This window comes from Podarcis erhardii (genome assembly GCF_964252035.2).
Source record: "Podarcis erhardii genome assembly, chromosome: 1".
Taxonomy (NCBI): domain Eukaryota; kingdom Metazoa; phylum Chordata; class Lepidosauria; order Squamata; family Lacertidae; genus Podarcis; species Podarcis erhardii.
Genome location: NC_138497.1, coordinates 43,625,232 through 43,650,254, shown reverse-complemented (window position 1 = coordinate 43,650,254; position 25,023 = coordinate 43,625,232). Strand labels below are relative to the sequence as shown.

General features: G+C 43.9%; 1 protein-coding gene across 1 annotated transcript; it reads right to left on the bottom strand.

Moving 5' to 3' along the window:
* Positions 1–1,423: 1,423 nt before the first annotated feature.
* VPS18 (VPS18 core subunit of CORVET and HOPS complexes) lies at positions 1,424–12,312 on the bottom strand. The gene is made up of 5 exons (XM_081879315.1): positions 12,060–12,312; positions 9,121–9,262; positions 7,942–8,033; positions 5,159–7,029; positions 1,424–3,748 (listed from the first exon to the last, which is right to left on the bottom strand). The coding sequence occupies exons 1-5, from the start codon at positions 12,148–12,150 to the stop codon at positions 3,020–3,022; spliced, it is 2,925 nt and encodes a 974-aa protein (XP_081735441.1). The 5' UTR covers positions 12,151–12,312; the 3' UTR covers positions 1,424–3,019.
* Between the last annotated feature and the right edge of the window lie 12,711 nt (positions 12,313–25,023).

Sequence of the window (25,023 nt, the reverse complement as noted above, 5' to 3'; positions counted from 1 at the left end):
GCGGCTTCTATGTACTGATTCACAACATCAAAATACAAAATCATAGCTAGATTTCAAAAAGCCCAACTAAAATTAGTGTGTGTTTTAGTGACACAACCTTGTAGCTTATGCCCTGACCAAAAAACAACAACAAAAGGCCAAGGGAAGCCACGCACCAAGATGTTTACTCCCAGCATTTCATGGTGACAATCTAGGCTCTCAGCACATCTAGATGGCAATGCATCCCCAATAACTGTTTATTCCGATGCAGCTGTAAAGAGCAGGTTTTTGTGGAGAAAGCTCCAGAGCTTTAAAAGGGTGTGTGTGTGTGCTTGGACACACAGCTTTAAGGCACAGGCCTGTGTCTGTAAAGAGTAGGGCAAAATGTAAGTGTGGATTGCACATAATTGCACAAGTCTGACTCAAATAGAAATTGGATTTGGCATGTTGAAGGCTACCACTGACCTCAAGAAATCCATCTTTAATACTGATAATGAACATGGTGAGCATGAAATCCTAAGCATCATTGTACACAATTCTAGAAAGTTTGTAATAACGTTTGAGTTTCCCCATGAACAATTCCTGTTTCTGTGTCACATACTACTTTTAGTGTCCATGTAGTACATAATATTTTTAATTGAAACTAATGAGAAACTCAGGTGCTCCACAGCCTCATCACACCAGAAGCAGGCAGCCACACGCATATTCCAAGCATCCAACAAAAACCTCAAAAGCCAGCTGACCATTTCAGAAAAGTTTAATGTGCATTTAAAAAATAACTTCACCATAGAAACCCTCTAGTTCAGACATAACCTTGCTCATTGTTAAAGGTAATTCATAACCAGAACGAAGAGCGAGTGGATCAGTCACAGCCTAGACCCATCCTGGGCTCCCCATTCATGCTGTTTGGTTGCATCCATTAAGGTTTAACTCTGCCCAAAAGAAAGGCGGCAACTGCAGGTGAGGAAATGGAGGCACCACTAAGACGATCGGCTAGATTATCTGCTAAGCCTGCCCCCACCCACCTAAACAGAGTCAAAGCCCCGAAAAGAAGCACCTAGGGAAAAGGAGCAAATGATGAGAGGGGACTGAAAGGTAGCCAAAGGGAAGAAAGGAGCAAAGGAAAAAGATGAATCTAAGCAAGAAGATACTAAATAAGATGATGGTGAAGTGTCTGACGACAAGCCAAATTCTGAGTAACAAATTTAGCCCCCTTCATTTCCATCATTTGGTATCCGTACCTCCATACTGTATTGGTAAGAGAGGAATGTTTTTCTTCACTCTTTTATAAATACAGGTTTTCTTAGCATGAATTTAATTATGGAATATCTTCATTTCAGTTACTTGTATCTTAAACCAACGGGGAAACGAACAAAATCATTGTTTTGTGATTGTCGCCGTTTGTATGGTACCTGGAAAGGAGGAGTGGTGGCTTCCTGCTGACTTCTGTCACTATATAATCCCTTTTGTTTCGTAGGTCATACAAGACTTCAAATTGTCACCCTTCTTATGTGCTGAATGGTTTCTCAAAGTAGGGCGGTCTAAAAATGATTGTGGCAATAACGCCACAAAATAATTGCGTCAGACAGTCCGATGGTTCTGTGGGTTGCTTTTATAAAGAAGCTGGGATATTTTCAGGAAAAATCATGAGGAACTAGAAACCTTGTATCCCAAATGTAGTTCTATTTTGCCACATTTTACAGAATAATAAAGAATGTAAAAAAAAAAAAGTGGGGGGGAGAGACTAGAACCAAGAGGAAATGTAGTTCTAGTTACATAGTACCTCTGACATGATTTAAACTTTGGGTCCCTTAGCTGGCTTTCCTTGTGACCTAAAGTCTATTCCACATCATTATTGTCTTTAAAGAGGGAGGGAGGAAAAATACCTTTCACCTTACATCCAACAGTTGTTCCAACCACACCATTTTTCTATGGTCATTTAAGGATGTGAATCCTGAATTCTCCTGCTCCAACTTCAGGATGGATTTGCTGTTGGCGACATGCGAGTTTCCAATTCTATGTTTTAATATCAGTCCACAAAAATGTGCAGCTAATAGTGTACAGCTGTTAAGACCAGGAATGGCCAGGTGTTGCTATAATTAGGGACAGTGTGAACATTCAAATGAGAGAGTGTAAAAAATAAAAAGGCAACAAACCTAGCATGGAACATCTTAGATCTGCACAAATGGTATCAAGTCAGAGTGCCATAATTTTCTTCCTGCATACTGTGAGCAAAATGAAGAAATCTTACAGAATGTCAAGCTACCTGACATAAGCTTTCAGAAAACTAAGGGGGAAAAGAACAACACCTCAAAAGAGAAAAATAAAAATGTAGCATTTTACATGGAATTGCTTTGCCTAAAAGTGAAGCTTTTATGCCATATTACAGGAATAGGCAAACTCGGCCCTCCAGATGTTTTAGGACTACAATTCCCATCATCATTGACCACTGGTCCTGTTAGCTAGAGATGATGAGAGTTGTAGTCCCAAAACATCTGGAGGGCCAAGTTTGCCTATGCTTGGCATATTAATACAATGGACGTGTGTCCGGAACAGGACTTCATGCACATTTTCTCCTTTTATATTTCTGACACAGAACACGATCTCAGTCTCATGACCAAGAAAAACAGCAGGAGATGCTCCACATTTGAAAACAATACAAGTGTATCCCCACCACGGCCCAATTCTTTATAGAAATATGGGCGTAATCCAGATATGGTAACACAAGCGGTAAAGTTTGGTTACCTCTCAGCAAGAAAAACATCCATTTAGAATTCATATTAAGGATGTCTCTGAAGAAGCCTTGTGTAGGCAGCTGTTAAGAGTGCTTTGTAGAACTTCAATATAATTGCCTTAGTAGCAATGACCATTACTGACACCCCACTTTGCCCCACTAACTTACAGATTGTGAGACTCGCATAATACTTTTTCAAATCCCCATGGAGCCCACATGCCTAAGGTGCCTGGTGGTTAGCTGCCAAGCCTCATGCTCTCTTTGCAGGCAGTTTCATGCTCCAATGCAGGCAGGAACATGTTGGCCTTACAGCCAGCTCTGCATCTCCTCTTCATACCTCTGTGGATCAATGAAAGGCTTGTCAATGGACCGGATCATCAGCTCTCCACAATACACACATTCAGCTGCCACAATATCATCAATGTCAGCTTTCATCTGCTCACGGCTTAACTGTCCCTTTCCTTGGCTAGAAGTATCGGTGTCCTTAGGCCGGTGGTGGGATTTGGAGGGCTGGCTTGTGGCCGAGAGCTTCTTTTGAAGGTCTTCCAGTTTAGCCTGCTTGTAGGCAGGCAAGTTTGGATAAACTGCCTGCAGAAGGCAATCATAGTGGAACATGTGCCCACAGAGGAAGAGGTAGAAGGGGCGGTTCAGGAGCGGAAAGTCACATGCCGCACATTTCTCCTGGGGTTCCACAGAGCCATATTTGTTCCTCATTTCCTGAATGTCTTCCCGGATCCTTTTGGCACTCTGTGTGGCTTCCTCCATCTCCATCTTCAACTCCTCTATGTGCTTGTTGTAGGCCTCTAGAGAGTTGCAGATGGCTTCCTTGAAGTGATCAATGGTGACAAAGTCTGGAAAGAATGGCAGGACATCTTCAATCTTCAGCAGGTTGCAGCTGGAAAGGCAGGCCATGGCCTTCTTGACATCCTTCTCTTCCTGGACGACATGTCGCGCGATCTTCAGCCAAAGCTTCTTCCTCAGCTCCTCATCGTCTTCAGGGAGGTCCGCACAGGACTTTGCCATATCTACATCCACCTGGGAAGAGCAAAGCAAAAAGGAAGGAAAGAAAGATAAGGAACTAGTCACTATTTATACCCCTCGCTCCTGTCACTAAATACACGGTTGGTAAAGGAAAGACACTGCTAAGAGGAACCAGACATAGTTACATAAAAATAAAGGTAACAAGAGGAAGATGATGTGTCTCGTCTCCCCCAATGAAATCTTGATGTTGTTTTCGGTTGCTGCTTTCTGTGGTCAGGGATCGTTTTGAAAACTCATCTATCCAGAGATGAAACAAGACATAAAAATTCAAAAGGAATTGCATTTCCCCATGGGACACACTTTTTGCTCTTAACCAACGTGGCTGGGGAAACCCAACCAGATGGGCAGGGTATAAATATTAAAATTGTTGTTGTTGTTGTTGTTGTTGTTGTTGTTGTTGTTAACATGGAGATAATTAATAATGTAGAAGACCATTTGGATGCTCTCCTTACAAAACGGAGGTTACTGGATGCTTTCATTAATTGCCCACGAGAACAATAGTCATAAGGCACCTTGAACATGTTCCTATGTTGAAGAATTCACATTTCAAATGCTTGTCTGAAAGAAAGTGAAGACAGGGATGGTTCCTGCTGAGCCTCTACTGGCAGGGAATTTCACAGGGCAGGACCTGCCATGCTAAGGGCTCAGTCCCTAATAAAGGCTGACTGAACCTTAGGGGCATAGGGAACCACAAGTGCCTCCTATACACATGGCCAAGAAAGGGAATTCTAAGCAGTGAAGTCAGAGGGAAACAAAATGGAAGAAGTACAGACAGTGGGTTATATCAAACTCATGTCTCTCCACGGATGAAAAGCTTGGGGTCTTCCACCAGTGTAACACAGATCAAGGTGATCTTTGGCGATTTTGCCCTCCCTGTTACATTACTTCCTGTGCTATTCCAAAAGGTCTCCCAACCCTCTGCAGCAGATTGGAAGCGATGCTGGGCGGAGGGGGAATTTCCAAATATGGCTTCACTCCCTGTTCCACTGACAGAGGTCTCTGCTGGATCTAAGAGCCTTCCAACAGCAGACGGACACCAAGTGTACACAGCCCAGCAGCAATTACGTGAAGGTGACATTGAAGACCTAAATAAAACGTTGTCTAGAAACAGAATCTCTCAAAATGCCAGGTGTTGGGACAGATAACCATACGCTTCTTGTGAGTCCCCCCCCCCCCAAAACAACTGCTAGCTGCTGCTGAAAAGAACACCCAACCAAGCCAGCAATACAATTATTCCATTAGACAACGCTGTACTAACAGACGCTTGCTTTCCAGTCAATGAATACGACAACAGTGTTTCCCAGCTCTTCTGCCTACACCAAAACTTCCACAATCCTTTCAAGCTTTGAAATAAATCTAATGCATTTTCAAGTGCATAAACGAACGGGGTCATTGTTCCCCTACCTGCAAAGCGAGATCCACAGCTTCCTCATACATCTCCATAACTTTGTACACATGGACACAAGCCCGGTGGTGGCCATGTTCTGCACAGAGCCGAAGTGCGTACTTCAGGTCATAGTGGATGTTGTCGGCGTAGGTTCCAGCGCGTTCCAGATACGACAACAGCGAGTCAGGGCGACACAGAGCATAGAGGGACAAGAGGTAATTGTGAATGGCCTGCTGAGTTTCCTTCAGTTCACTCACACAGAACTCCATGTATCGAATGGCTTCGTTGATCTGTTCGGTGCTCCCACTCTGGCTGTAGTTGACAAGGGCAGGGATGAGGTTCTTGGCATCCAGCTTCTTCCCCATTTCGATCCAAGCATCCACCAGCTTCTTGGGGATGTGCTGGATCAAGACCGGGGAAAACTTGTAGAAGAGCACATCGTCCCTGATTTTGGACAGGACTTCCAACGCTTCATTGTAATTCTCATGTTGGCAGTAATGGGCTATCACCCGTTCGTAGTCATGCATTATGACGGCAAAGTACACCATGTGTTCCGTGTCCCCGTGGCTCGCCAGCAGCTCGTGAATGGTTGCTCGGTTGTTGAACAGGCAGTCTTTGTTTTTGGGGCTGCCCAAGAAGCTGCGGAACTTGTCCCGGGTCTTCTCGTAGAGGTCCCGTTTCGATGCGTCTGCTTCCAGGACTCCTAGGCGGTTTAAGTACAGCTCCGTCAGCCATGTGGTCAGCAGGGTTGTCTGAGTCTTTTCCGAAGGCTTCAAGCTAGCCAGTTTCTTAATCAGAAACTCCATCAGCGCCTCTTCCTGCTTGGCTTCGATAAATTTAAGAGCAATCTCCTCAAAGTAATTTTGAGTCAATGCATAACACTTTGCACTATCGAGGTATCTCTTGTTCTGGAAGCAATATTCGGCCTCCTTGGCCAGCACGATATCCAAGCACTCGGGGCGGTCCTTGCAGTACTCTTTAGCCAGATCAAACTTGTTGATGTTCGTATACATCTTCCACACGTCACGGGACTCTCGCTGCACATTGTATCGAAACACGGCCTTTTCTGTGTGGATCCAGATTTGCCCAAACGCGGGGTCTTTGATCATACGCTTCAGCGAGCCAAACTTTTCCAAGAACACATCCTGGAAGACAACTTGCCCATTCAGGGTACACACAGCCTTCACTCTGTCGGGAAACAGCAGCAGAAAATGAAACTGCGTGAGCACTATATTCATGGGCTTGTTGGCTACCGCGTCCACGTCAGATGGATATTCCCAGACCTGCTCATCGCTAAGAATAGAGTCGGGACGTCCGTAGTCCAGCGATCCGTACAGGACACCGTTGCCCATCATCCAAGCAAAAGCACTGGGGGTGGAGCGAAGCTTAGGAGTATAAAATGCAATTTCGCTGTAGCCAAGGCTAGCTGGAAACTCGCGGAAGCCAGGCAGGTGATCTGCGGGCATGCTAAATATTGCTCCAAAGGCTTGCTGTTCAGATCCCTCTGGAATCTTGCCAACAAACTGGAAAAGCCTCTTGCGAGTAGTGGCAATGATAAAGCACTTCCCATCGATTCCTCGTTCTATCTCAAGGCAGCAGACTGGCGCAGGTCCTGCCTCTTCTTCTAGGTTATAGATCTGGCGAAAATACTGGTCAGGGTTAGTGCCGAAGAGACTGCCTTCACTGACCGAGACCTCAGCCTCGTATATCTGGCCTTGGGATGTTCCCACCAAAATGGGGCCAGTGTTCATCTCCGAGCCAAGGAACTTGTTCCAGCCCACACTTTCAATCAAATGACCTTTCCAGCGTGACAGGATCCGCACCTTCTGAGCACTTCGGTTCAAATAGAGGCACTCACTGGTGTTCAAGGCAATGATAAGGTGAGAACCTGTAGTAAAAAAGGGAAACCGCAACAAAGATGAAAACAGAGGATCATAGCAAAATACCTCTCCTTAGACACATCTTCTGATGCCTAAAGTTTTCAGAAGGTTCTAGAAATAGATTTGACAAGCACAAAATATTCATCTCCCCTCCTCCACATCATATTTGTCATATCATTAAATACCTAGCATAACAGTATAACATATCTCTTCATACCCATTTAGACAGGAAGGCCATTAAAAATCCTGATTATTCTTCAGGAATCTCCTACTTGCCTTCATTGTTTCTATCCAAATGAGAACACTCATAATTATGCATAAATGTGACTTAGACTTTGGCTTCTTTTGGTGTCAGTAGATGTCAAATTTGCTACAAATTTGAATATTTTTTAAAACCCTTATTAAGATATCAGCTAACACATTACCTTATTTCAGTTAACAGAAACACACTCTTCAACATTCCCAGCTTCACTCAAAGATCAGTTTATCTTGAGAAGACAGAAAGCATACAAACTGCAGTGCTCCTGTGATAAATCTTAAGATAACAACTTGTGGACATCCAAGTCTGAATATCATCACTGTGCTATGACCACATTTAATCAGCAAAAAGTGTACTGAAGGAATACAGGAATACAAGGAATACAGGATGGTCTGACCAAAATATACCGTAGGTAAAAGAAGAAAGAATAACAGAGGCTATTGCAAATGTGTGTTTTCACATGAATGTGCACTTTACAAAAAATTCCTTAAGGAAGAAAAATAAATTTTGTTAATACTGTATATGGGGTGAACTAGGGATGACTTTTCTAGACAGAAAAATTCATATTGCATGCAAAAGACAAACAAACCCCATAACATAATGTTTGTGGCATTTACTGAAGATGCCAAAGAGCACTTTGTAGCTCTTCTTATTGCCTCACCTGTGTGGTCCAAAAAGAGCTTGTGAACTCTGGCTTCATCCTTTCGGCCAAGCTCTACCTGGTTAGGCTCATCTGCCTTGGCCAGGTCAAGCCTACATAAAAGTGGAAAGAAAGCAAATGGTTGAAAATTAGGGGGCGGGATTGGGTGGGACTAGCAGAAACTTTGCTGCTTGGCAGAATTATCATTCAGGCTGGGATTTGGGACTCGAACAGCCTCAGTTGCCCTGACTGATGTTCTGTTCCTGATGTCCCCATCTAGATGTTAATTATGCTGGATTAATTATGTTGATATCTCAACAGCTTTTGATATCAACATGGTATATTATGAGACTGCCTCTGTGAGATGGGAGCATTGTGCTATTGTGGTTCTCTTCCAACCTACAGCATTAGTTCCAGAAGATGGCACTGGGCAACTTCTGCTCTGCCCTGTCGCCATTACTCTGTGAGGTACTGCGGGGTTCTGTGCTGTCCTCCATGCTTTCTAACATCTATATAAAGTTGCTGGGAGAGGTCAGCAAATATTTGGGAGTTAGGTGTCATCGGTATGCTGACAACACTCAGATATTTTTCTCCAAGTCACTTGAGTCAGGTGAAGGGGCTGGACCACTGTCTGGTCAACATAATGGGCTCAATGAGGGCAAGTTAAATAAAACTGAATCCCAGTAAGTCACAGATTGTGTAAAGTAGTGGGTCCAGACCCTGAGGTTGTCCTATGAGGCCCTTTGCCATGTGCCTCCGCGGTGACGAGAAAAAGGACCTTCACAGTTATGGACCCTATTTTGTGGAATGTGGAAAGTCCACCAAATACAGACATTCACATCATTTTGGCACTAGATAAAGACTCTCCTCTTCTCCCAGACATCTGACTGTTAACATCCTTAGGTTTTGCTGGACATTTAAAGGGATTTACTTTGTGCCACTTATGATACATGTATTTTCCTTGGGGTTGTGTGGGTCGCTTTTAGAATTGTACTGACACAGTTATGGGTTGACTTTATCTCTGCTTTCAATTCATGTATATTTTTATATTGTTTGTAATTTTAGTTTGGGATTTTTTTTAGTAGAAAGCGTCTAATAAATTGATTAATAATAGGAGGGAGGAATTCAGCATCATATTCTTCTTTCATCCTTCCCACACCCGATGAAATTTCAAACACAATAACAAAAGATTGCACATACCTAAAAATGATGTCTTTTCCAAGACTCATACACAGCTGGTTTGAAGAGACAACCAGGCTATTAATCTTTTCAGGGGGGTTGAAATCAATCCTCTGTTTGTTAAAAATTGGGGTCTCTTTTTCTAGGCGAGCATTCACATACCCTTAAAAAAGAAGGAAACAGGTTTTAAAAAATTGAAATCAAACTGCAGCACAATCCTGTGTATAAACCCTCAACTGCCATGCACTTACTAGACATGGAAAAGTGATCCAATTACATACACTGCATTTACTGAAAACAGTTAACTGTCCTTTGTGCCAAATAAAATAAAGAGAAGCATTAATTTATTCCTGTTGAGGCATGTGCAGAGTGCCCATCCTCATGCCAGCAGAGTGTGCCAAAAGAACAGAGAAACACCAAAGAGCTTTAGGAAGAGTCAGTTGCTTTATATAAGCCATGAATAAACCAGAAAAGAATGAGCAGCACACAATAATGCAAGGAAGTTTGCAAAATGTATGCACTGCAAATAAAATGCAACATCATGCAAGGGGTACTTCTAGGACTACGGTGAAAATGTGAAGCTCCCTTGATATTTTTACAGCTGGGTGCTGCATGTTATTTAAGTAATCTTGATATATTTATTGTATTGGAATGTGGTTGTTTGATATGTTATTTTAATTGCTTTTTTTGCTATGTTATGAAATGGTTGCTTTGTTAATATGAAATTGTTTTTGTAGTGTGTGTTTGAAATGCATCCCTTTATTTGTTGTAAGCCACTTTGAGCATGGTTGGGTTTTTTTTGGCAAAGTGGCATACAAGTAAAATGAATGAATGAATAAAAAAAATGCATGCAAAAGCAGACTGTGGAGTAGGTTAAACAATGACTATTATAAGAATCTCAGTGTCAAAAGATATTAATCTGGAAATATTGAGAATAAAGATACAACTTGTTTCCAATCAGACATGCACAGCATTGCGCTGTAACATTATAATCTCTCATTCAATCTACAGCTACCATACATAAAAGATGATGACTCAAAGTGGAAATGAATCTAATGTGCTTTCCAAAATATATATCCCTTTCCTTCTGGTTCACTTTCCATTTTAAAAGTGTTCCGTTAAATGCAGGAAGTTACAACACACACGCTAATGACAGCTGCAAACAATTTCACTAAACACACTTAACCACATTTTTGGGGGCTTTCATCTCACTAGTTTCCACAAACGTTAGTGGACAGCAAATTGCACTGGCCAATACAGAAAGATGCAGAATCTTCATTCATACAAATATTCAAGGATGTTATTTTACTACACAGATACACAGCCTTCTGTTTGGAAAACTTAAAAATGTGTAGTTTCAAGAACTTTTGAAACCATCCCAAGGTAAATATGTCTCTTTTCAAGATCAAGGAGAAAAGCATAGTTTTCCACTGAACTGGAAAATAGTGTGACATCCTCATAGAACAACACATAAATGGAGCCATTTTTAATCATCCGCAAACAGATAGTATCAGAGCTTTTGGACCACATCTGTCCTTCAAAGACGCCCATTTTTCCTAGGCTCACATTCATTGTAAGTCTGCAGAACACCAGAAAACCCTTTAAACAAGATCTGCCCATATCACCTCAGGGTGGATGTCAAAAATGGGATGAGCAGTTGTGGGTCCCTTCCCAAGTTAATTAATATCAGATTCACTGGAAGCAAATGTGGGGGCAGAGAGCGGAGAACCCTAATGCCAAAGGAATTTATATAAGCCTGGGAAAATGTTCACAAGTAACATGTACTTGGAAGAACTGACACGGACTAAAGCAAATGTTCCAGATCATCCGGCTTCATTCTTTGCAACATTGACCTATGCTGTTCCACTTGTCTCAGTTCTTCCCAAAGAGTTCCTTTACTATATTCTGGAATGGGAAAGTTCCATTAGCACTGAACTGAAACACAGAACGGCACTATGGCAGCTGTCTTCCATATTTTGACCCTGCTTTAAGGTTACCCTCAAATCACAACCTGACTTAAAATAGGACGGCATCTAGATAACCGCAGATTCTGTTTGCTTTTCATTCGAATGGGAGTGACACGAAAAATAAAAATTGTATGACAGAATATAACAAGAGGTCAGCTGTGGGCTTCTTTTTTCAACTATCATTTCTGTTCTGTTGAGACTATCCGTAGCGTCTGAAGGACCATCTCTTCCCACAAAGATCTACCTGTGGGTTGCAACCAGCACAGAAGATCCTGTTGTACATCCTAGCACACAGTGACACAGGACTGAATTTCTACCCCAGTAGCATCTTCTAGACTATGAAATTCCAGATATAAACATCTTCAAATGCCTTCGGACAGCAAGAATAGGCCGTTCATGGTACTGCTTACCAATTACTTCTGCTGCTTCATTTTTGCGTGGTGGCACACAAACATGGTTATTTCAAAGTTCTAATCATGTTTTAGATTTGCCATAAACCTCTCTGAGGCCCCTACTCTGGTAGGAGAGTGAGATATAAACATTTTGATAAATTGCCTCCATTGTGAACTGAGAAAGAAGCAGAAGCGGTGGGGAGGGAAGGCAGGAAAACGTTTGGCCACACCGGCGAGGGATCCAGAAGGATCAGAAGTCAGATCGCTCAATAGAGCCTATGACTGTTTACTCGGGAAAGAGCGGCCTTAAAAGCGAAGGGCGCATAGGCGTATCCCGTATTTTTGTTGGGGAGCAGGCCTTTTGTTTTGGAGGGGAGGCAGAACCACAGTTTGCTATGCATTTTTATTTATTTCTGAGGGGCAGCAGCTGGGCCCCCCTGCCCCCCCCTTGGCTACGCCCATGGAAGGGGGCACTGGGGAAATGTGCAGTCAACAGTCCTAGCAAAGAGGAGGAGGCAGAAAGAGCCGAAATACACGCTGCTTGAAAGAAGAGACTCAAGTGCACTAAGGAATGGATTCTGCTTCCCGTCCTCCTTCCTACCCGTGTGCGGGATGCCCAGGCTGGCGCGGTTCTGCTGCGAGGAAGCCGAGTGCGAAAGCGAGTCGACGTACTGGTCCAGAATGGAAGCCATGGCTGCTCCGGCAGGCGCCACGCCCAGCCTCCCCGGAGAGCTCTTCCAAGCCGCCGCTGCCGCAGCACCTCCTTGGCTCCGGCCCCCAGAGACCGCCAAGAGGCTCGGCTCGGCCCTCTCCCTCCCTCTCTCTCCCCCGCCCCACCGCCTCCTCCTGCTCCGATCAGCTGACGAGACCCGCGAGCGCAGGCTGCGCTTCCTGTTTCCGGGTCGAAATCCCGACCATAGAGAAGGGAGCGCAGGCAAGAGAGTTCAGTGGGCAGCTTCTCTTACGTCGCCCGACTCTCTGGGCGCAGGAGGGGAGGGCTTAGGACAGTTGGGTGTTTTTAGAAAGAGTAATAAATCCAGAAAAATGTGAAATGTTCTCCCTATGCATGAGGGCCTGAGTTAGACGCGGAGTGAACGTTTAGCTTTACTACTATCATTATTATTATCAATTAAATTTCTGTACTACCCTTCATCCGAGGATCACAGGGTAGTTTTGCAATATAAAAACATAAAAAGGGCTGGCAGGAGGTTATTAAATCGCGGTAATGTGTTTCTAGGCGCACAAACGTGGACCTTTTTGCAATCGTTCGGTGGATTTTTTAAATGTATTTATTTAAACACTATACACACGCACACACATCACTTAACTACAATAGTCTTTTGTGTGGTTTACAAAGATGCAGTACAAAAAATAAAAGATGCAGTACTGAACACACAGCACTTGGTTGATGCAAGCTGTGCATGAGAGCCACAGGGACTGCTAACAGTGGCTCCCTGAAAACTTCAGTGATCAGGCAGGAATACAAGGGATTGGACATCCTTGAAGTACGCTGGAGCCAAATTGTTAAGTGCCTTATAAATGCATGCAAGAACTTTGAACTGGTAGTGTGTGGGCAGTTAGTGCAAACCCCTGAGCTCTGGAGTAATGTGCTGGTGATAGTCCGTCTGCAGTGTTTTCCATCAGCTGGAGACACTGGATCAGGCCCAAGGGTAGCCCCACATAGAGCACATTGCCGTAATTGAGTCTTGAGGTTACCAATACATGACCACCCCTGTCAAAGAATAGCTATTGTTGATGTACCAGATGTTGCTGGTACTGTAATAGGCACTCCTAACCCAAGGCCACCTGAGTTTCCAGGGACAGGTGGACCCAGGAGCACCCTCAGACTCCAAGCCTGTACTTGAGGGAGTGCACCCCACCCAGAACAGGGAGCTAGCCAATTTCCCGGACATAGGAACTACCAACCTACAGTGCTTCCATCTTCCTAGGGTATTGGCGCTCATCCAGTCTGTTAAGTTGTGGGTGAACATATCAGACGACACAGTGATTCTTCAAACAGCTCTTGTTTATTCACAGGCCAGAACAGAACTGAAGGCTCCAGCCAGCCTGCTTATATAGAGCTCCACTACAACGCAACAGTAACCATTTTCTGTAACTATCCAATCACTGAATGTCACTTTCAATCCCTTATTTTCATATGTGGACCTAAATGGCTACTCAGAGACAAGCCCTGCTGAGCACAGCTAAACTTGTTTCAATACTATATCCACTTACCTGGGACTAAGGTTTATTTAAATCAATTCATTGAAATGAATTCATTGAATTTCTGGATACATGTGTAGGATTGTGTTGTTTACATTGGTAGAAGCAGCTAGGGAACATCCTTCTGGTTTCTTTTTAAAACTTTTTATCAAATAAGAAGGCCCAGTACTAAACTCCTTTTAAAAGCCTATTTGTAACATTATTTTTTTCCCATGGACTGAAATTAGCCGCTGGGGAAAGTCGGTACTTGAAAGCCCAGCTGGCTCCAGTGCTCCCAAGAGGGGCTTGAGAACAAGACAAGTAAGCTGGTACTAAGAGCCTGAGGGGAGAAAGAAGCAGCACAGGGTGATTAAAATGCTTTATCTTCTTTCATACTGACAGAGCATAGTGTATAAACAGCTTTGTCTGTGGCACATCTGTAGATGAATAATATGTTCAGTATCACTCTGAGCTGGACGAAGACATTTTGCTGCCTGAGACAGTGCAGCAGCTGCCCCACCCCTCCAGTTTTGACTCCTGAAATCCCACAAGTGTGGCTTCCCCTTCCCTGGCGGGGGGGGGGGGAATGCTAACAATTTGCTGCTCCAAAATCGGCTGCCTCACTGTCAGCCAGTGCTTCAAATGGAGGTGCTGTGAGTGAGGAAATCAACTGATCTGGATTGAGTGATCTGGTGTTGGACCCACACACCCATCCAAAGCGCCAAATTGTTGGCTGGGGACCCTTCTGGAATTGAAGCTGCCTGGAAGCCCAGATGGGGGCAGATAAGAGTGCTTTCCCCCCAACTTCAGTTAGCGTGACAGCTACGATCCTATCTTGGGAAAACAGACCTAGCCTCAGTCACAGATGTGGTAGCTGCATCCATGCTGGCCTACTGTAATGCACTCTTAGTGGGGCCGACTTTGAAGACTACTCAGCAACATCAGCTCATACAAAATAGGGCTGCTTGAGCCCTTCTTGTGGCGAGACAGTTCAACCACATCACATGGCTCCTATATCAGTTGCACTAGTTGCCAGTGTGTTTCCAGGGCCAATTCAAAGTGCTGGTTCTGACATTTAAGTCCATAAATAGTTTGAGTCCAGATTATTAAAATGGACTTTGGAAGCCTAACTTGTGTGTCAACATTTAAGATCAATTTAGACTTGTGGCTACTAGAGGTAGAGTCTTCTCAGTGGTGGTGCTGTCAGTTAGTATTTCTTAGTGCAGAAAATATTGATCTGATGTGTAGAGATCTTTCCTCTACTAATTAATTCAAGAGGGTTCTGGAAGCTTCTCTGTGTGAAAGAAACAAGCAGAAGGTTCATGATGTTTGGGTTATTCCTTCAGAAAAGCTGAGTGTAGCTGATTTAAACTGGTTCTGCCTTCTTTTCAGTCACGTTGACTATAAAAGTAAGGCCAGAAGGAGCCTGGGTTCACTTTCTCTTTCTGTCTCTTTTCCTTCTGGTGTGGTGTTCTGTACATAGTATGCTTAGTGTTGAGGTTTAGACTTTTTGTAAGTTATTGTAAGTTTCAGTTAAGTCTACTGCAACTGGACTTCTTATGGACAGTGCCAATCCTGAACATACTGGATTTGTGACCATTATGCTCATTTGCCTTCAGTACCAGTAAAGCTCTGCTGGATGAATTCCTGTACAATTGCCTCTGGTCTATTTTGGGGAATCCTGCAATGTGTTTAAGTTTTTACTCTGCTAACTATACATTGGAGTTCTGCTGTGGATCAATATTGAGTAGAATTCCATGACAGGTGCCCACCTTATGGAATTTCCTTCCAATAAATATTATGGCTGCCTCCTTCATTTTCAGGTTTTTGGGGAAGCTTTAAAAAGTCCTGTTTTCCCTGGCTTTTAGTTGAAGGTTTTACTGTATATGCCACTGGAAGACTTTTATGGCATTTTAAAATGTATTATTCCTGCCCGGGGCCACCAGGTGGCGCGTTGGAAGATGGCCGACAATAACATCTCTCTGACCCATACGAGGTAATTAAGGGGCTGCTATGGGAAGTATGCAGTCTTCCTACCCCCCCAGGAGACGGGGGGCCCTGCCTTGCCAGTGGTGCTCACAATGCACCCCCTGATCCGAGAGATGGGGATGCCGAACACTTGGCATGAGCCCTCGGTGAAGTCAGATCTTCCTGATGCTGATTCCAATTAGCGCGTGCTGGTTAGCTTCAGCTCGGAATTATAATTGGAAACATACGATTGGAATGAAGCTGAAGCACATACATCAAGTAATGTTCGAGAGATAAGACTGCTGATTAATGGATCTCTGTGACCAGGAGTGACGGATGGATAAGTAAATATTCTGATGAAACACTACTAGGAGACTGTATGTTTGGAATGAAGGGGGGGGTGGAGGAAAAAACTTTTTTTTTCTTTGCACGATGTGATATTAATAACCCTTCACACCAGATAGAAATAAGATCGTTGCATTTTTACTAATCACAAGCAGGAATTCAAGAACTGTGTGGGATGGATTATAACAGGAGAGAGGATTGGTGAACGGTGAGAAAGAGGAAATTTTTTATGACGCAGTTAAAAAATGGCATCTCGCCAAGACAGGCTTGCCGGAGAAAGAAGGACAGGGGGAGGAGAATCAGGATCATTCAAAAGAGAAGGAATGTTGGAACGCAAGCTTGACCCGACAGAGCCTCCTGATTCATTTGATTTATTTGGCAAGCCTGAGAAAAGTAAAGAATATATATATATATATATATATATATATATGCAGGTTTTGGTGTCCTCGGGTGTCTTCCCGTGTAAAAGTTGGGGTGTCTAGGCGACGTTTCGACGAGGTCTCACTCGTCATCTTCAGGCTGGTGCTTTCGGCTTCTTGTTACTGGAACAGAGCAGGATCTCAGTGTTTGAGTTCCTATAAATACTGTAGAGGGGGTGTGGTGTATAGCCTCCAATGTTCTGGGCAGAGAGGAAGTTCCCAGGCTAGTGTGCCTTTTCTTCTTTTGTTCCTTAATTACTTGAGAGATATCTTGAGTGATTTCTTGAGTGATATCCTGAGTACCACTTAGGTGGGTCATTAGGTGTGGATTAGTTGCTAAAGTCTTTGTGTCTTGACCTCTTGAACTTTGTGAAGAGTTTTCATGAGAAGATGGCTGTACTGTATTTAGTTGTGCTCTGGCTTGGCTTCGTGTATAGGGGCGAGCTGTGGTTTTGTGGCTTGTGTCAGCCAGATCTGTGTAGGGATTGCAGGGGGGTGCAGCATCCATGGTGGCACCTCCGGATGCTGCACCCCCCTGCAATCCCTACACAGATCTGGCTGACACAAGCCACAAAACCACAGCTCGCCCCTATACACGAAGCCAAGCCAGAGCACAACTAAATACAGTACAGCCATCTTCTCATGAAAACTCTTCACAAAGTTCAAGAGGTCAAGACACAAAGACTTTAGCAACTAATCCACACCTAATGACCCACCTAAGTGGTACTCAGGATATCACTCAAGAAATCACTCAAGATATCTCTCAAGTAATTAAGGAACAAAAGAAGAAAAGGCACACTAGCCTGGGAACTTCCTCTCTGCCCAGAACATTGGAGGCTATACACCACACCCCCTCTACAGTATTTATAGGAACTCAAACACTGAGATCCTGCTCTGTTCCAGTAACAAGAAGCCGAAAGCACCAGCCTGAAGATGACGAGTGAGACCTCGTCGAAACGTCGCCTAGACACCCCAACTTTTACACGGGAAGACACCCGAGGACACCAAAACCTGCATTCCTGTACCCGTGAAAATCTACGAAAGCAAATATATATATATATATATATATATATATATATATATATATATATATATATGGAAGCATTGAACAGAGGCTGTCCCTGAGCGATATGATCTTTGGAGAGTACAAAACCCACACAGAGGATGCCTGTTTTCCATCTGCTTGTGAAAATTATCAGAGATCGCAAAGAAAGGAATATACGATAACAACAAGAAGAGAAAGAAAGTAATAAAGGACTATCTGGATTGAACTGGATAGAACTATCTAATTAAAGCAGTAATATAAGTGATGTTTGGACTCGTGCAGAGTTTTAGACTCGTGCAGAGCTTGATGTATGGGTACCCCCAACAAAATTTAAAATTTGGCTGTATAATTTGGAACTAATGTGATTTGGATAATGTGATGTGATTGGCCTGTTAATAAAAATTATTTTAAAAAATTAATAAAATAAAATGTATTATTCCTGCCCAACTAGCAGTTCAAAAGCACATCAAAGTGCAAGTAGATAAATAGGTACTACTCCGGCGGGAAGGTAAATGGCGTTTCCGTGCGCTGCTCTGGTTCGCCAGAAGCGGCTTAGTCATGCTGGCCACATGACCCAGAAGCTGTACGCTGGCTCCCTTGGCCAATAACGCAAGATGAGCGCCGCAACCCCAGAGTCGGCCACGACTGGACTGGTCAGGGGTCCCTTTACCTTTACCTAAAATGTATTATACACTGTGTTGGTCATTTTTATTCATTGTTGTATGATATTTCGTGTATTGTCCTGTTCTTACATATGTTGTACTCCACCCTGATTTACTTGTTGATCAAAGGTAGCACAAAACATTTTAAATAAATAAATGTTGTCTTTCATAGCTGGGCTGATAAGATGTTATAAACTTAAGCTTGTTGCAGATCACATCATATTGTTTCCACCTCAAAGAGCTACGACGGATTAAGGCTGCAATGCACTTATCTGGGATTAAGCATTTTTTAAGGTAGTGGGGCACATTTCTGAGGACACATGCATAAGAAGTCTTCGTTCCTCTGATGAAATGGGCTTGTGTAGTCTTAGAAGTAAGTCCCACTGTGTTAAATGGGGTTTACGTGTTTGTGAATGTCACTGGATTCAGCATAGCTGGTTTTGTCCACTAGGTGGCAACAAAGATTTATTTTTAAAAAGACACATCTGAAAAGTATCAAGCAAAAAAAGACAACTCAAACAAATACCTGTTTGGTGGGTAAATGCTGGCCTACATCTGAATCAAGCCAAGGCAATCAGACTAATATATGTGTTGTTGTTTGTTCTGGAGCATTAAAAAAATCCTGTTGCTTTAATTCAATAAGCAACTTGTAAAGATCTAAGTAGCCAACATTCTGAGAACGCTGAAGAGTGATGTAGAGGTTATTCCTTCTGCACATTTCAAGTCTAATTCTGTTCAGCGTTGCTTTATTTGCATAGGAGGCAATCTAAATAATGACAGACTATAAGAGGCTATACACAGCGGATCTTTATAAAGCCTCAGAGTTTGACTCCATTCCATTCCCTTTGCAGGGGGAGGAATCCCCGCCCATGAGCCCACCTGGAGGATTGATTTTGTTGGTCAGCACAAGAGATAGGGTCTTTTTTGTGGTGGTCCCCAGATTGTGGAATTTACATAGGACCTCAACGCCCTAGACTTCTTAAATTAATTAATTAATTAAATGGCATTCACATTCTCTAGTCAAAACTGTGACAATGGGCTTTAGGAATAGTAACCGACCTTGGATCAGCCAGCAAATTGGCAAAAATTCCCTTTTAACAGAACACAACAGCATCCATTTTGTTAACAGTCATAACTATTGCATACGGTTTTTATAAAGTTTCACACTATTTACTGTTCTGTACAGTAGGTCATTACATTTTAATCTTGGGCCTTTCTCATCATGTCCATCAAGATCATATTTTAAGCAGCGATGCTGCAAATTTATTTCACTGTCGAAATTAGGGCGACTGGACTGAGATGAGCTGTCAAAAGTGACGCTTGGTGAATCAGCTTTAGCTGGCTCTCTCACTAATTAGATAATAATTAAGCAGGTGATTGGCAAGGGAGGTGTAGAGCTCATCTCCAGAAAGATCTATCTTGGTTTCACCAGATCCCTTTTACTTTGCTGCCATGCTGCCTCTTCAGTCACATCTGCAGGGATCCCGATCTTTCTCCACACACCTTTCATTCTTTATCAGTGTGTGGGACACAGGATGCAATCTATGTTCCCTAATTTGGAAGTGAGTTCCATTGGGTTGGATCCAAACTAGGTTTCAGTGGGAACAAAGTGCAGCTAACTTAGTCTGGATCCAAATCCAAGTAAGCTTGCTTCTACTTCAAGCATGGGGTGTGGCAGAGCAAACCATTTAAGGAGCTGTAACTCTTCAGGAGCCACACACTGATTCTGAAGCATGTCAACACTTCAGTTGACTTCAGCCAGATCACTTTGAGACCCACCATTCATTGAGAACTTAGGGAATGGGGGCTTGTTCCAGTGTCTGTCTGTCTGTCTGTCTGTCTGTCTGTCAGCTTAGGCTAGCTGGGACCTGTGCTAAGATATCCTCAATTGCAGCACTAAGTCTCAGTCTCCAAGGAGGCCTACTTGAAGACCATCTTTATATTATTCCTTTGTGTGACAAATGAAAAACAAATTTAATTTGGAATAGGAGATACAATGTATCGTGGCGGCAGCTGTGGCTTTTGTATTGGATGGTTGGGGTAGAGCATTTTTTAAAAAACACAACCACCACCTAAACACACAATTAATTATCCAGTAGAAAGGTAAGTTGTGGGGGCCTTGTCTGCAGCCCAGCATCAAGGTCTTTTCAGTGGTGGCCCCATATCTCTAGAGCTCCTTCCCAAAGGAGTTACATCTGGCTCCTTCCTCTCACAAAGCTACAATTCCTAGACTTCCCTGTAAAGAGGGATTGATTGTTAAACCACTCTGGGAGTTGTAGCTCTGTGAGGGGAATATGAGCAAACAACTCTCAGCGCCTGTAATAAGCTACAATTTTCTGAAGTCTTTGAGGGAAACCATGATGGTTTAAAGTGGTATCATAACACTTCAAATGTATGGTGTAAATGTGGCCAGGACCTGCCTGCCTTCCCCTCCTCTCACACACAGTGTGGCAATCTCCTCTTTCCCTGAAACAAGAATAACAAGCAGCTTGGAATCCTTACCCCCCAGATGCCCCTCTGAGTGATGTCGCAAGACATAGTGGGGACAAGGGCAGCTCTCAGGCTCAGCTGAAGCCAGTGCTCATCTGCCTTCCATTTCCCCACAACTGACTTCATTATATCCACCTCCATTCTTTACCAGTACACTATGCAAGGTCGATTCAACAGGGCAGCATCGTTCTGCTCAAGAAGCAATAAACCTTTATGTCTTATCAAGGATTTATGCTTATGCTGAACAGTGGGGAAATTCCCCGTTATGACTGCAAGCTTCTTCCTTTTGTTTTTCTTCTTTGGTTTATCTTCCTTGCAGACCTTGTAAGCAACTCAGCACAAGACACTTTCCTGCTCCTCCCCCCTTTAGTTTGTGTGCCTCCAGAGTCGCAAAAGCCACAAACATTCTCTTCTCATGCATTTTGTAGCTGTTTGGCTCCAGTGTTCCTAAAACAATACCTTTTCTCGGGATCCATATATGTGTATGTGAGGCCAGTGTGGTGTTGTGGTTCGAGAACTGAACTAGGACTCAGGAGAGCAGGGTTCAAATTCCCACTCAGCCATGAAGCTCACTGGGTGATGCTGGGCCAGCCACAATCTCTCAGCCTAACCTACCTCACAGGTTATAGATAGGTAGCCGTGTTGGTCTGCCACTTCAGATACACACTTCAGTGTATCTGAAGAAGTGTGCATGCACACGAAAGCTCATACCTAGAACTAACTTAGTTGGTCTTTAAGGTGCTACTGGAAGGAATTTTTTTATTTTGTTTTGACTACCTCACAGGGTTGTTGTGAAGATAACATAGGGAAGAACAATGTGCACCATCTTGAGCTGCTTGGAGGATAGGTGGGATAGGATTGTCATAGTTAACTAGATCAGTGTTTCCCAACCTTGGGCCTCCAGCTGTTTTTGGACTACAACTCCCATCATCCCTAGCTAGCAAGACCAGTGGTCAGGGATGATGGGAATTGTAGTTCAAAAACAGCTGGAGGCCCAAAGTTGGGAAACACTGAACTAGATAACTATGTACACAATCTGCCAGCAGAGGAGACTGCTTCATGCATCTGACAAAATCCATGAAAGCTTATGCCACCATTAGTCTGGTCACACCAGTTAGCCTCCACAGTTGCTGTGGAATTAACTAGAAGAGGGTTTTTTAATTGCTACTTTAAATATGTCCTTACTGCTATTGACCAAAAGATTCCATAATGTGTACAAAAGTGTGAATAAAAGTGTTTTAAAGCCCAGTCCTGTGCGTGTTTACTCAGAAGGAAATTCCACAGAATTCAGTGGGACTTACAAAAGTACACAGGAGGGTCAAAGTCTTAAGTGACAGCCACACCATGCACTAAAGGTGCATTGAAAGCACATGGCTTCCCCCAAAGAATGCTGGAAACTGTAGTTTTCGCCCTCACAGAGCTACAATACCTACACCCCATGGGCGTAGCCGGGGGGGGGCAGGGGGCAGCTGCCCTCCCAGGTCAAGTAAAACAATAGAAATACTTAACTAACTGATCACATCAGTTTTGTCCCTCCACAAAAGTCTTGTCCCCCGTCCCCTAACAAAAATCCTGGCTACACCCATGCTACACCCCCAACAAATGACGTACTGCTCCGAGGATTCTTGGAATTGCAGTTTGCCCCTCACAGAGCTACAGTACCTAGGACCCTTAACAAATTACAATTCTAAAAGGTTCTTTGGAGGAAGTCATTTGCTTTAAATGTGTGGCATGGATGTGACCTTAGTTTCCAAAGCTATCAGCTGTGCACCTTTCCTGAGCGAGGATATGCTCTGGTTGTAAAAACAAAACTCTTAGCTGAAGTCAGGTCCCATTGTTTGAAAAGCTTTTTACTTTTTTTTTTTTTTAGTTGAAGTGAAACTGCACCTGTAATTTTTAGATGCTGGGAGCCAGATAACGCCTGAGAAAGAAACCTGTGGGAGCAGGGTTGTTTGTTTCTAATAAATTAATTGCTCAGATTAAAGATCATTGAGACACTGCACAATTCCCACAGAGGTGAAGAAGTCATTCTAGGCAGAAAGCAGGAGTCCGTCAGCAAAATGAAGAGTGATTATTTCAAGAAGTATGTGAATAAAGACTCAAGCAGCCACTCTCAGGCAGCTGGCCAGAAGTCACAGAGTGCTGCAGGAAGCTGGGTTGTGCCAATGGTGGCAAGAAAGGCTCAATGCTGCAGAAGTGGCCAATATGGAGTTCTCGGACTACAATTCCCACCATCCCTGACCAATGGCTGGGCTGACTGGGGCTGATGGGAGTTGGAGTCCAGCAACATCTGGAGGGATATCCCTGGGGCAAATGTATAGCAGGGCCAGCAGGACCTGGCATCCTTGAGCACTGATGATACCTGCCCCAGGGACCAACTTATAGTCGTGGTTTTTTTTCTGGCTGGCACTCTAAGCCGCTCCAAGTGGCTGCGTCTAGACACCCTTTTAAATTAACAGGGTAGCTCAACCCAGCCACCCAACAGGCCTCTTGAGTGTTGCCAACCACAGTCAGATAAACCTACCGTGGCCCAGATGACAGATCAGTGGTGACAACAGAGGAGACTCTGTCCAATCTGGAGCTGGCTCTGCTTCTTCTAGGGAAATTTTTTGCCTTACTGCTAAGTTTAGTTCCAAACGACACTATTAATATGATCTGTGAGAACAGGATGCTACACTAGATGGGCCATTGGGCTGATCCAGCAGGCTCCACTTATGCTCCTATGGCTACCTCCCTCTTGCAGCGGGATGTGGATCAGGCATTGTCGCTGGTCGTCTGGATGGGATCCCCTTGCTGGGTACATTTGCAGTATAAACAGGTGGGGAACCCAGAGCTGGACTGGATAGCTCAGTTGGTTAGAGCATGCTGCAAACAATGCCACGGTTGCAGGTTCGATCCCCATTTGAGACAGCTGCATATTCCTGCAACTGCAGAGGGGGGTGGACTAGATGACACTTAGGGTCCCTTCCAACTCTACCATTCTATGATTCTATGTATTGCCTGGTATGGATTAGCTGCGTCTTGCATGGATTCCATGCCAATAAGCCCTGAGCTTGGAGGAAGAGGATGTGCTAAGAGGTAGCACGCACAGATCAAATTTTGTTGCAATATCCTTAGTGAAAGCTACCATAACCACTGTTCTAAAGAAGGGCAAGGGGGGAGGGTGAGAATTAGCCTTCTCAAGGAGCACCACGGGATGGGTGTGTTCATCTCTCACTTTCCTAATCCTTCCCTGCCAAGTTCATTGCAATGACTGCATTTGCCGCACCAGTGATTGTGTCACTGGGAACGCTAATGTCAACACACAGGAATAAGTCACTTACAGCCTGTACACTCAGAGGTAATAGAGTTCGGTGGGACTTATTCCCAGATATGTAGAATATTAAAGCTTCAGAGCTCTATTTTTAAATCCATTTTTTTCAGTAACGTGCTGCCTCTTCCACTAATGATGATGCTGGCTTTTGTGAATGCAGCTTGTCACAGAGCCCCCAGCAACAAATGCAAGAGGAAGAGACCACCTGGGTTTCCTCCAGGAAAATATGCATGAAATGAGCCCAAGATTTCACCTCTTCCAGAAAGTCAAACCTGTTTGCTTGCCATGCTGCCTTTGCAGGATATAGAAGAGCTCACAGCTCCCCTTCGTTTGCTTTAGGTTGCTACGCTCTGCTTGTTGACCAGAGCCACCACTCCTGATCCTCTTTAGGAATCCCCGGCAAAAATCAATAGCTGTTTCTGTTTGGGCCAAGAGGGCGGAGGGGTTCTGAAATGCAATCATCTCATTTGCCTTCCCGTCTCACTACCTCAGGAAACACCCTTTTGAATGACTGCTCAGCCTTGGTGAGAGAAAAAATCGTTTGCATCTGCCAGGACCTTGATAGCAAATGAATCTCAAGGGGTGTCCAGAGCATTGTGTGGTCCTGTTTTTTGGATAAGTTTCAGTTAGTAAGGCTCAGGGAGGTGGACTCTTGGCTGCTAAATCTAGCAGGGAGGGGATTAAAGCCTCCTTGCAAGAGGGGGTGGTCCCTGCTTGTACCTGGTTCTCCCTCTCCCTGTTTTATCCTCACAACAACCCTGTGAGGGAGGGAGGGCTAAGAGTCCATGAGAGACGTTACCCAATGAGCTTCATGGCTGAGTGCGAACCAGATGCCCGTGGGAAGCCTGTAAACAGAATCTGACCACAACAGCACTGCTTCAGACAGTGGAGGTAGAAGCCACAGTAGCAAAACTGTTTCACCTGTTTGTTTGTTTGTTTGTTTGTTTGTTTGTTTGTTTGTTTGTTTGTTTGTTTGTTTGTTTGTTGTGCGAGACGGCGCTTCACCCCACCTTACCCTCATGCGTCAGTCAGTCCAGCAGTTTGCCACAAACAGGACCTTCAGTAAGTGCTAGGAAAAGGAGGAAAGGCGGCTGGGAGTTTGGAGTTTGCTCAAGCACCTA

Excerpts from the sequence above, each read along its gene's own strand:
- VPS18 (XM_081879315.1), bottom strand. The coding sequence starts at position 12,150 with ATGGCTTCCATTCTGGACCAGTACGTCGACTCGCTTTCGCACTCGGCT. Across the intron at positions 7,030-7,941 it reads GCTCTTTTTGGACCACACAG|GTTCTCACCTTATCATTGCC; the intron begins GTGAGGCAATAA and ends TTTTTACTACAG. Across the intron at positions 3,749-5,158 it reads CTGTGGATCTCGCTTTGCAG|GTGGATGTAGATATGGCAAA; the intron begins GTAGGGGAACAA and ends TGCTCTTCCCAG.